The sequence below is a fragment of the Abramis brama genome (assembly GCF_963993115.1).
Source record: "Abramis brama genome assembly, chromosome: 3".
Classification (NCBI taxonomy): domain Eukaryota; kingdom Metazoa; phylum Chordata; class Actinopteri; order Cypriniformes; family Leuciscidae; genus Abramis; species Abramis brama.
In genome coordinates, this window is record NC_139965.1 from 40100315 (window position 1) to 40113748 (window position 13434).

At 36.3% G+C, this 13434-nt stretch overlaps 2 protein-coding genes across 2 annotated transcripts in view; one reads left to right on the top strand and one right to left on the bottom strand.

The window, feature by feature from the left end:
• The window catches only part of col4a5 (collagen, type IV, alpha 5 (Alport syndrome)), a 59080-nt gene extending 47680 nt beyond the window's left edge, over positions 1–11400 (bottom strand). The window contains exon 1 of the mRNA XM_084110164.1: positions 11198–11400. Coding sequence (XP_083966290.1) covers positions 11198–11275 — 78 coding nt within the window. The 5' untranslated portion in view covers positions 11276–11400. The remainder of the gene's footprint in view (positions 1–11197) is intronic.
• A 985-nt stretch (positions 11401–12385) lies between these two features.
• col4a6 (collagen, type IV, alpha 6) overlaps positions 12386–13434 on the top strand; it is a 125814-nt gene continuing 124765 nt past the window's right edge. The window contains exons 1-3 of the mRNA XM_084108197.1: positions 12386–12445; positions 12597–12726; positions 12875–12920. Of these exons, the coding sequence (XP_083964323.1) occupies positions 12716–12726; positions 12875–12920 (57 nt within the window). The 5' untranslated portion in view covers positions 12386–12445; positions 12597–12715. The remainder of the gene's footprint in view (positions 12446–12596; positions 12727–12874; positions 12921–13434) is intronic.

A 13434-nucleotide genomic window follows, 5' to 3' on the forward strand; every position in this document is an offset into this window, starting at 1 on the left:
TAATGTTTTTCCAAGAAACGTTCATAAAAGCTACTTAAAAGTCAGAATTAAACACTTGAACTTGACGCACATTATAATGACGCGGTTGCCCAGCCCTGTTTGTTTGAACCGCGAGAGGCGTCAGCTTACGCTACTCCTACATCCTACGTCATACATCGTCAAGTGTTACTCTTTTGGCGTAAGTCGACTTGCGTATGGCCGTCTGCCGGAAGCTAGTTATTTTAGTTGATAAAGTTTTAAATATGGACATTTTTCTTACACAAACACATCGCTTCACTTCAGAAGGCCTTTATTAACCCCCCAGAGCCGTGTCTAGCACTTTTATAATGGATGGATGCGCTTTGATGGACTCCCATTATAAAGCTTGGAAGAGCCAGGACATTTTTTTAATATAACTCCGACTGTATTCGTCTGAAAGAAGAATGTCATATACACCTAGGATGGCTTCAGGGTGAGTAAATCATGGGCTAATTTTCATTTTTGGGTGAACTATCCCTTTAACATCAAAAATGAACGTCTAAATGTTAAAATGTATGCTTTTAATGTGACCATCTCTTTTTAAATACTTCAGTTCAAGAATAATTTATGAAATTTTATATTATTTATTTGAAAGAATTAAAAGAGCAGTTTCATGTCTATGCTTGGATTGTTGAACTGGTCAAGCTTGTTAGTAATTAGAAATGCAACAATTTTTAGAGAGATTAATTAGTACAGCAATCTAATTACACTGTTAAAGATGTAAATAGTAGCTAGTAATTCATTACTTTTTTAGAGTAACTTACCCAACACTGATTACAAATGACAGTAAAGACGTTTATACGGTTACAAATGATTTCGGTTTCATGCTGTTTTCAACATTGATAATAATAAGAAATGTTTCTTGAGCACCAAATCAGCATATTAGAATGATTTCTGAAGAATCATGTGACTGAAGACTGGGCGTAATGATGCTGAAAATTAAGCTTTGCCATCACAGGAATAAATATTACATTTTAAAATATATTAAAATAGAAAGCATTTATTGTAAATTGTAATAATATTTCCCAATATTACCATTTTTAACTGTACTTTTGATACAGTATTGGTGACCACAAGACTTCTTTCAAAAACATTATATACACATCTGTGTATGAAGACAACATATTTCCTGCCTTTAGCATATTGGAAGAAGTATTCAGACATAGCACTGAAGAATGAGAGATCACTTCATCTACTGCAGTTCAGACTAAGTTTTACAGTATAAAATGACAGATAAAAGAGGGAGAAGACATCTAGATCAGGGCCAATCCTCGACCCAACACTCCATCCAAACACACACCCATCATTTATTTGTTCCCGAGGTACCTCTCCTTTCCTCCCTTAAGGAAAAATATGAATAAATGGATGAATGGACATCTATACAGTGGTCAGTCTAATGTTGACAAGTTGGCTTATAAAAGGACACATACACACATAGACACTGAGTGGCCTATTTTCTAGGTCTTAAGCTGAGATATTTAGCTACATATTCAGTATATAATAAGTCCATTCAATACTGCCCAGCTGTTAACATTAATATCTCACTTCAACAGATTTTCTAGTAATTAAACTTGGTTAAGATTAACATGCCCATTGCCCACTTATGCAATCACCTCATTCATTTCAGTGTTTTCAACACACAGTATCATTATTTCTGTGTACAAATATTCAAATTATTACAGAAGAACTGGTATAAAAGCTTATAGTTCAGATATAAAAACTGATGTCTATGGTAGCAATCAAAATAGAGTAATCACCTTTTGAAAGTAACTTGACTCTTCAAATAACGATTGTATCATTACATCATTACGCCACTAGGTTGCGACTTGTTAAAAATATGTATTTGTCACTGAATCATTCATTCAGTAGATTCGTTGAAGTATTTATGAGTGAGTCTTTGAATAATTTATTCAAACCAAATTTTTAAAAATAATTCTTTCTTAAACATTTTTAAAAAGGAGGCAACAATTAGCATTTTGTCAGAACCTCTAGTAAACTGCATGTTATTTTGTTTGTACAGAATTGTGGGAGAATTGTGATCTCTACTTAACAAACAAAAAATCGTGATCCTCAATTTATCCAGAATCGTGTAGCTCTACCAACAGGTATTTGTACTTTACACAAGTAGGCGGCAACACTGCTATCAAATCCACAGGAATGTCCCTTAAGTTTTTTTTTTTTTTTTTTTTAAGTTTCTGATTTTAGATCACTTTTATTCACACTTCACCAGAGCAGACATGCCTCAAATATTTCCAAAGAATAAACAGTTGCTAACATCTCCATGGCACTTTTGCAAAGCAAGGTAAAAATTGCTGTAAAGCAAATTCACCACAAAACTACAAGCACATGCATAAAACACCAGGTCACATGTATTCCTTCACATTTTTCTAAAAGAATGATAAATGTGGAGTCTGTGGACTTTATCCTGCTAAAGGAGGAATGCAGGTTAGCGGCCTGAATATTGGGCATTGGGAGTTGGCAAATGTTCAAAAGGATCAAAAACACAGGTATGGGCTTGAGCAGGTTTTCTGCCTCAGACATACATAGCTGATGTCACTCTGAAGGGTTAAGTTTACATCTGGCATATAACATCACACTCGGAAGTAAATAAAACACTTACGTACTATAAACTGTCCAAATATTCCTCTGAAGGTTTCCTTCCTAAGCTTTTACAATAAAGATAGAAAAAATGAAAAATCTGTCATCAATTTCTCACACACGTTTTTACAAACCTGTATGACTTTCTTTCTTCTGCAGAACACAAAAAAATATTTTGACGTACAGTATGTTGGTCACCAAACCGTTTTGGTGACCACTGAATTGCATAATATGGGGGGGAGGGGAGGGGAGGGGGGGGACTGCAAATATCTTAAAGTAATATTATGCTGTTGGAGAGTGTTGTCAGTGATAGTGCTCAGTGCATTAAATATTTAACTAGATTAACGATCGATCAATCAACAAATTACATTCACTCATACTGTCAACAGTTACTAAAACATCATTCAAATTTGACAAATAATCCATTTTCTTGTCTCTAATAATCAACATAATGCAGGGGAAACTGTAAAATGAACTGCAGCAGTGCTAAACTTGCATCATACAATTACAACACACGAACTATCAATGCATGAATCAAACTCACTAAGACTGTCGACAGTTTGTTTTCCATGCATAATTTTATTACAGTATATCCATGTACAGTATCTCACAAAAGTGAGTACACCCCTCAAATTTAAGCAAACATTTTAATATATCTTCTCAAGGGACAATACTATAGAAATGAAACTTGGATATATTTTAGAGTAGTCAATGTGCTGCTTGTATAGCAGTATAGATTTACTGTCCTCTGAAAATAACTCAACATACAGCCATTATTGTCAAAATAGCTGGCAACAAAAGTGAGTACACCCTAAGTGATAAAAGATGTACGTCGTTTAACCATGGAAAGCCACATGTCCTATTCATCATGTTCATGTTTTTGTCTGCTTGACAGGACCATACAAATTGTTGTATCTTGTATTAGAGCAGTTCAAATTTGTGCTTTGAGTACAATTCTCTCACACTGACCACTGGATGTTCAACATGGCACCTCATGGCAAACAACTCTCTACACAAAAATTTCTAACCCTCCCAAATCAAAAATTTCAAGTGACCGATAAACATCTAAATTTTTCAATTGGCCCAAGTGAAATTCTTGTTGCAATAGTCTGTTAACATTGGCTCAATGAGAAATAATACGTCAGACTAACTGAAAAATTTAGATGTTATCGGTCACTTGAAATTTTTGACTTGGGGATGTAATTTTTTTTTACAGTGTAAGGATTTGAGAATTAGAATTGTTGCTCTCCACAAAGTTGACCTAGGCTATAAGAAGATTGGTAACACCCTGAAACTGAGTTACAGTACAGACCAGGGTCATACAGAGGTTTTCCAAGACGGCTCATGTCGCCGGAAGTCGCCAAGCGCTCCATTGAAATGAATGGGATCATGTCGGTTTGTCGCTGCGTGTCGCTTGCGGTGTGAACGGCGTAACGTTAACTGACCGAGATAGAGACGATAGTCCAAAATCCCTACAGCGTCTAATAATATATTAATCACGTCTACCGGTATAATTTGCTGGTATATTACACTGTAAAGCTAGCCAAAGGATGTGGGGATACATTAGCATAGCTACTTCAGGAAGGGAAAAAAATTATGTAGCATTAAATACTTTAACAGAAAATATGAATCAAAGAATATAATAGCGAGCACGATATTGGAAAAAACTGACATTGCGATACATTGCGATATGAAAACAATTTCACCAGATGATTTGAATAGCTCTATTTGTAAAGAATTAATCATAAATGATTGGGGTGATTTTGTAGGGGCTAGTATATCACTAGTAGGCTACTGTGTGAAATATTCCTATTAAATAATGAAAAACCTCAAAACTATGAAACCTATATACTCGGCTCTTAGAACTTAGACAAAGCAACAGTTTGTTGTTACTAAGAAGCAACAACAAACACTGTTTGTTGTTGCTTGCTGAACTTGCCTATCAAACAAGAAGGATGATAATGTGGGCGATGTCTGGAGCAACCATAGATGTTTTCTCCCTTCCATTCATACTCTCACATAACTACAACATGCCTGTGCCTCAGACTGAGATGAACAGATATACGGTAGTACATACTGTCTCTACTTCGGGCTGTCCAGGTATCTCCTCTCTCACCGTTCTTTCACAGTTTGATGACCTCTGCATGTCTTCACCAAACACAATGCGTGTGCATGTGTTTGTATGTGTGGTGTAAATGAACCACCACCCGAAAAATACCCTATTTGTCAGTTTACTTAGGGTTTAACCACTGTGGGAGTGAGGCAGTGGGGGAAACAGAGATTGGGTGTGAGAGGAGGATCACTGTCCCGCTAATTCCAAATGGTATTTGCATCTCTTTCACAGCACATTGTAAATATAATCCCCCAACAGCACACACATACCATCTAATCTACCACTTACTAGGCCTTCGACTGGTAGCCTAATAGTTATACAGTAGAAGTTAAGACCACATGCTAACATGTGCCACTGTATTCTGAACCCAAAGGAAAAATATATATCAAAAATCAGATCTTTGCAATATCTCAGTAGTTTTCCTGGAGAGCAAATGGAGATTTTGTTCAAGTCTCCGACCTTCTCTGATGTTTCTCCTGAGAAAACATCTCATTATGTTTCTTCTCTTGAGATTCATACAATGTATTTTCAATAAATATATTTGCATGTGCAGTTAAAAACGTAACGTGTTTTATTTGAATAGTGAATCTCAGGTCTAATCTAATCTACTATCATATTTCAAGACATTTTGGCGTCATTTTTATATTTTTCAAAGAAGTCTCTTATGCTCACCAAGTCTGCATTTATTTAATCAAAAATACCGTAAAAGCAGTATTGTGAAATATCGCCACAATTTTAAATATCCATTTTTAATTTATTTTAAAATGCAGTTTATTCAAGTGATGGCTGAATTTTCAACAACCATTACTTCAGTGTCACGGTCAATCAGAAATCATTCTAATATGTCGATTTGGTGCTCAAGAAACACTTCTGATTATTATCAATGTTGAAAACAAAGCTTAATGTTTTTTGAAAAAAAATAAATAAATCAGGATTCTCTGATCATTCGAAAGTTCAAAAGAACAGCATTTATTTGAAATAGAAATCATTAGTAACAATGTAAAAGTCACTACTGTCACTTTTGAGCAATTTAATGCAACCAGTTCTGAGTAAAACTATTAATTTATGAAAAAAAGAAATCCCCAAACATTTGATAGCAGTGTAGTATAGGTCCGTTATAATAACGTCACAAACGTTCAGCTGGACTAAAGCGTTGCCAATAACATTATGTTTCAAAGTAATTTGAAACAATTTAACAATTTTAATACTTTTAACAAATTATCGTTTTAGTCTGAGAGAAACAGAACTTTTAAAGTGCATGCAAACACACTTAATATCTTTAACTGTGCTAAAAAATTATCTAGCAAAGTATCTTTCAAACTCAAATGATCTGAGCTATGCTATCCTTATTTATATTCCTATATGCTTTCCATAAGACAACCATTTATCATTATGTAATTTCTGTCAATTTTAATTTTTTATATCTTTTTTTTTATATCTCCTGATACAGTTCTCAAACTTTTTAGGAGAAACATCTGTGTCAAAGTCAACTGAAAAATACTGAAATTTAACTGAGAACTGTATCAGGAGATATTAAAGAATATTAAAGGGCCTGGGCATGAAGTAATAAACACACCAGGTGAGTCTTACAGGACATCTCCTCTCACGTGCATTCAGACACTTGAATGCAATCTTGATACTGGCCTCTTAACTCTCGAAGCTATAGAAATCCAATAAAGACTATGTCTACTTTTTTAGAGTGAGCTGTCACAGTGAGCATTGCGAGCGCTTGAGGGCCTGTTCTGAAAAAAGATTCTTGCATGGCTGCTTGTGTGCATCCCGTGACCCTCTCTCTCTCCTGCAGGTGAGATAAGACTGGAATTTGCTTGTCCTCCAGGAGAGAAAGAACTATCACGAGCTGCCAACCCCCACCTCGGTCCGCTTATCCTGGCATGAGACTGCAACAAAAACCGGGTACTCTGGGTGGATATCTCTGCTCTGAGTGGATGTTATGGCTGTGAACACAGATTGCTGATGTTTGGGTTAAATGTTTGTTTCTCTAAGTCTGCTTTTTTTGAGAGCTGAGGTGCTTCATCAATTGTGACTCTAGGGGTTTTGGCAGATATGTGCAAAGGCACAACAACATGTATGTGCATACCCCTTGTATGTACATACCAGTATAGATATACACATCCCGGCATGTATATAGAGTGCACTCATTCACACACACACACACACATCATATCTGATGGAGAACACATACTGACGCCACACACACCCATACATGTTCATACACCTTGACCTGCACAGTGTATGGACTCCTTCAAGTATGAACAGTTCAAAGCAGACCCTTACGGTTCAAGTTACCAGCAAACTCTCTGACCTGGTGACACTAGGTTCTGGCATCTGCAGAAGAACAAAAACCTCAAAAATCCCAGATGATCACAATTTCAATGTGTATTTAAACTAAATAAGGAAATATTAATTACTGGCAATGGGCATTTTTTGTCTCCAACTATCACCAAAACAAACTTTGTCATGTGATACCAGATTTCACCACTAGGCGGCCAGTGCTGAAAGACAGAAGGGGTGGGAATTTTGGCCAGGAATTCCATTCTGCTTTGAGTTAAAAGGCTTTGGCATTGTAAAAATAGGAGAAAATCTGTTCTTTCACACTGCAATGGCTCCTCAAAAGGACAACTCATAGTTAGATTGAGCGGTATCTACCACAAGCGTTTCTAGCCTTTCATCACAGCACTGGGACACAGGCCACCCCAATCAAAAAAAAAGTGTCCCATTTTTTGATACTCTTTTTTTGAAACAGTTATGGATATAAATGGTCAGTAACTCTTTATTTTAAGGTGACGTACTTACACATTACTAAATGTATAGTAATAACTAACCCTAAACCAAACCAAACCATAGCCCTCACAGTAACTCTATAAGTATAGTCCATGTAGTTGATATTACTCAGTACTTATTTGAGTAAGTACAATGTAACTAAGTCACCTTAAAATAAAGTGTAACCAAATTGTATTTACCTGCAGCACAGAGTCATTCATGCACATTAAAGAGCTGCTTCATAGTTGACAAACGATAGAAGACATTTGCAAGTTTTGTTTTCTACAATGGACTGTAGGAAAACATCACTTCATCCAGCACTCTTTTTGTTTTCTGTCTCATAAAGTATCCCGTTACGGTGTGAGAAACAACTGCAAACAATTCAGTGAGCGAGTGAACAGTCCGAAATTATCAAATTGAATTGCAAACAATTTCAGACCTTTTGCAAAACAGTCTGACCAATTAGATAAAAGGTGCATCCCAATTTGCTTCCTTTTATACTATTATATGGCATTTTGTAGTATAAATAGTGTGAGAAGTGTGTTCACATTGAAAATTCCACCAAGAAAAGGTACATTTATTTAAAGGGTTAGTTCACCCAAAAATGAAAATTCTGTCAGTAATTACTCACCCTCATGTTGTTCCAACCCCGTAAGACCTTCGTTCATCTTCGGAACACAAATTAATATATTTTTGATGAAATCTGAGAGCTGTCTCACTCCTCCATAGGCTTCTTTGTAATTGAAACTTGTCGTCCCAAAACGTTAGTAAAGACAATGTTTAAAATGGTCCAAGTGACTACAGTGGCTCAACCATAAGTTTATCAAGCGACGAGAATAATTTTTGTGCGGAAACCCCCCCGAAAAATAACGACTTTATTCAACTATTCATTTTCTTCTGTGTGGGCCTCTGAGTGAGTTCACGTAGTGTAACAGCGCAGCGCTTCTGGGTTGTACGTCAGAACGGAGGCTCACTATTGGCCGGCGTCACACGCATCACACACATGACCAGCGTCGGCCAATAGTGAGCCTACGTTCTGACGTACAACCATATCGATTACCTAGCAGCCTATGAAGAAGTGAGACAGCTATCAGATTTCATCAAAAATATCTTACTTTGTGTTCTGAAGATGAATGAAAGTCTTACAGGGTTGGAACAACATGAGGGTGAGTAATTACTGATAGAATTTTCATCTTTAGGTGAACTAACCCTTTAACTGAAAAACTATTGGACACTTTATGCACTTAACTGTGGCACCTTTACCATCTTATGTACCAAAGGGGGAGGGACAATCAGGCTCTGACGTCAGATGACAAAATAAACTTATACACTAATACATTTATATACACTAAGAGTGTCAGAGGTTCTGGGTTCTAAAGCACCCTTGTATAGTTTTCTTTTTTTTCTTCATTAAAATTAAAGATGTTCATCAGTGATTTTACATCAAGAGCAGGGACACATTTGTGTGCATTTTGTTTTGTGATTACCAGGAAAAGAATAGAGCGTCTCCGGAACGGCGTTAGCGTTAAATTGAAGCGCTCTTCTGAGTGTGAAGACTGTGGCTGCTGTGTACGAGTCACAAGAGAGCGTTCCACCACTGATAACAGCGGCAACGAGCACTCGGCATGATTTCAAAAACAACTCATTCTAGTGCCAGATTGCCATCTTTTTTAAAACAAACAAACATGAATACTCTGCTATGGTCAACTGATATGTTTAATTTGCATTAGGTACAGCCTACATCCCTGGTGCGAGATGTTTAAAAAAAGTGGTGGGGACAATATCGAACCAGGCAAAAAGTGGTGGGGACATGTCCCACCTGTCCATTTGTGAATTTGGCATAGTTCTGATTCTACAAAGACACATGAAATGAACAATGAAATATTATCTTGGTAAAATAATTCTCAGATTATTATTTGGTAATCCCCACCTACAGGCAAGGATTTATCAATAATATTTCATTAGGGCTCATGTCCCAGTAAAAAGGGTCTACTTTTTGCTACTTGAATCCATCATGCTTCTGAACTAATTGCTTTGAGGCCTGTCCTGAGCATATTAACTCTCTAATGAACAATGTCAGATTCACTATCAGTATGTTTAAAAAGCATCAATGAGCACATGCCTAAAGCAAGGAACTCTTGCCTCAAGGATATATCTATTTGTGTAACATTACAAATGTTTCAAATTTGAAATCGGCCAAAATAATCAGTACCACACATTGTCTCTCTGATAATGCAAATCAGGCAAACACTGGAGACATTCTGGTCTAGGGGTGGTATGTATGAATGAACTGGCATTTTTAAGGACTCGAGGGGTTAAGAGGTTGTGTGAACAATGGGCTGTGGTTAGATTCACTTATTGAATAGACCCGAGGGTCATGCAATCTTGCTGTTGGGGGATGGGGGGGGGGGACTATATGTCTAAATGCCTGTCCTGATGGCTAGCTAACTCCTCCCTCTATGAATGACAGATGCCACCTTTCACCTTGTAAACTCAGAAACAGAAATTGGGCGGAACCTTAGGAGTAATATGAAAGAGCTCCAGATTCCTTATTGAGAATCAGAACGATCCAACAGCCAATTAATGGAAAGGGAAGTGCAAACTACATTCAAACTCCCTGTCAGGACCGGTGAACAACAATGCCCATTGGGAAACGTATAGAACATGATATGTTTTGTAGTAAGGTCACCAAATGTGCTCTTCTGTCCCTGTTAAGTGTGTATCTGTACCTCCAGGACTGGTCCCTCCCTAAACATGTCCTCACCTGTCTGTCTCCTGCTACTGACTCTGACATTGGGACAATGAATCGGCCAAAATTATGCCATATCTTCATATTTGTGGCATTGTATCCAATCAGGTATAAAGATACAGACATGCAAAACATGTTGTCAGATTGATCACTCTGCGCTGTAGAGGCTAAGAAGACAGAAAAATTTTAAAGATGAGAATAAGTATTACTCATCTTTTCACATGAAGTTTGTAATGAAAAAATAACCGCATTTAATTTGTCAATAATGTCACATGTAATGAGCAAATAAAACTACAGTGTAGCTGTGTAATGTAAAATTTGTGCAACAATTGTTAGTGCAGATAAGAAACCACTGCTTAGATATAGGTCATAACAGCTGAGGTTAACCAATATGCAATAGCCTACAGTGAAATAAAAACTACTGATAATTAAATAAATATAACATAAATAAGCAAACAGCATCTTAGAGAGATAGTCTATAATATTGACATTAGTCATAAACAAAGTTAAAACCTGTATGAGTCGCTGAATTTACAATTTAATGAATGACTGATATCTTGAATAAAGTGGCTGTTGCGTGTTTAACATTGGTAAAACATTTTAAAGGGGCATCCTCTGTTTATACATATACGTAGTTTGGTGTATTAAAATGTGATGTGCATTGTATATCTGGACTTTCACTCAATAAAGTAGCTAAATGCAAACAATTAGCAGATTGTACCTTTACAATTGCACATAAACATCGCATGTTTCAATTGACATGTTAGATTCGCACTTGTTCCATAGTTATAAAGTAACCAATAGTTCCATGTTATAAAGTAGCCTGTTTATAAAGTTTTGCTGAGGCGGGAGTTGACTGCTCCAAAAGAATCGTGACTGTTACGTTTTACTTTTGTAATATAATAACTAAAAGAAGTAACAAGCAAACGTGCACTTACCGCAGACTCCGACTTCTGCACCTCTGTGCTTAACGTGAGGAACACCACTAACACCGCGCCGACACACTTTAAGTTCATACTGATTTTCAAAGATTCTGCCCTCTTAACATTGACAGTTACAACTATGGACACTTATTAAGCTTATCATATTCCTCCGTTAAGCTAACTGCAAAACCAACAAGTTTTTTTACAGAGAGATTCTTGTAAAGTCTCAAGGATGTCCTGTGCTTGCAGCGCTCGCAATAATGTAACCGTCACTTCACTGATTCAACTTAACCTGCTCACCGCACTACTTTATATCCCTCCGTCAAACATGTAGATCCCCACAGACTTTAGGTTGTAAAGTCATGGAATGATGAAGAGATTCATTTAAATGTCTTAGGGGCTTTCTTGAATAGATAAACCATTAATATAAACTATTTTACTCGCTGTTTTTTTTTCTTCTTTTATTGAGATTTGGTACCAAGTTCGTGGCGGAGGGTCACACAAACACACACACACACACACACACACACACACACGCACACACACACACAGGCCTACACACACACACACACACAAATAATATAATAATAATAATAATAATAATAATAATAATAATATATATATAGGCCTATATTATAGCCTATTCTATTTATTTTGATGCAGTTATTTAAAAAGTGGTGCTTTTTAAATAACTAATAAAGTAATAATAAAGTAATAATAATAAAGTTTTTATTTAAAAATATATGACATTAAGTTTTTCATTTATGTTCACTTTTTACCCAATAGTTATACTTTGCTGCAGTCCCATTTACTAAAATATATGTAAATAGACTAGCCTACATAAGGTTTACTTGTCCTTTCTGGCCTACTTTTTTTTTTGTTAGTTAAAAGGAGTTTTTCATTTTGCTACTATACGGATTATTGAAAACTTATAATGCATGTTAAACGCATATATGTCTCGAGTCACTTGAATTGCTCTCTGATCAATATAGCCCATGTGTTCATGTAATTTTCATAATGTCTGTTTTATTATGTCCAGTCTTGTGTGAGAGATATATTTGATGATATTTCAGCTTACACGAGTGGTACGCATTTTTACTGACAACACTGTGGTTGTTATAGCTGTGGTTGTTATAACTGTGTTTAGAGGCGAAAGCGTGAGGCGACCGGATGATTGACGGGCGAAAACCCCGCCCTCTTCTCAGAGCACAGACACTTGCGGTGCGTGAATCTACTCTGCCGCGAGGACAGCAGAAGTTTCTTGTGAGTGAACTCTTTTTCTCAGAGGACAAACAGAAGCTAAACTTTAAAAAATACCTACATAAAACACCTGTAACATGTGCAAAGTAATATTTCAATCTCTGGTTTAATTGTTTATTTATCCTGACCTTATCTCACTTTTTGTCCTCCGAAGTGGACGAACCGCTCACCGGATTCTCAAATGAATAGGTTTGAAGCCATTAACGGAGGCTTACTGTGAAGACGCCGAGGATACATTAGCTGCTACCTGCGTTTTCCTCAAAGCTTTGCAAAATGAAGCTTTGGTAAGTATATTTATAAGTTGTTAAGCGTGGATACCAATTCAAACAATTGGATATTAAGTAGTCAACTGTCAGTTTTAGTCAGCCGAGTTTAATAAAGCACATATTTCTCGCAAGCACACATGATGGATTTGTTTCTCTCCCTCCACAGGAGTTTTGTGTTACCTGTTGTTTTGTATGCAGTGTCTGCACAAGCGGTAAGTGTGCTATCATTATTAAAAAAAACTTCAACACTCATATGATGAATATAATTGCATTTCCCCTTGTGGTTTAGATCACCAGAAAGGATTTGATCATTTGTTTGTTATTTAACTGAACATCTAAGTTGTTTTTAGTTATAGCCTATACATATGGCATCATGCTTTCCAAACACATTTGGATATATTTTATAAGCCACAATCACTTAACAAATTACAACCTGTGAAGATTTATATAGACTATTTGTTTTCCTTGTTAAAATAGTTAGATGTCAATGGTTAGTTTCCATTGCGAAGTCATTATTTAAAACAAAAAAATCCATGTAAAGTCTTGTTTGATTTGTGAAATGTCTCAGTTCTCATCACCAAACTGACAAAACACTCCTCCTCCTAATTAATATGCAGTGTACCCTGTTTCTCTGCCACGCCCATTTACCCTAGTAGTATCCTATTGGCACTCACTATTCTAATTAGTATATTAGATATAAACTTCTGTTTTGTTTTTCTTCTGTTT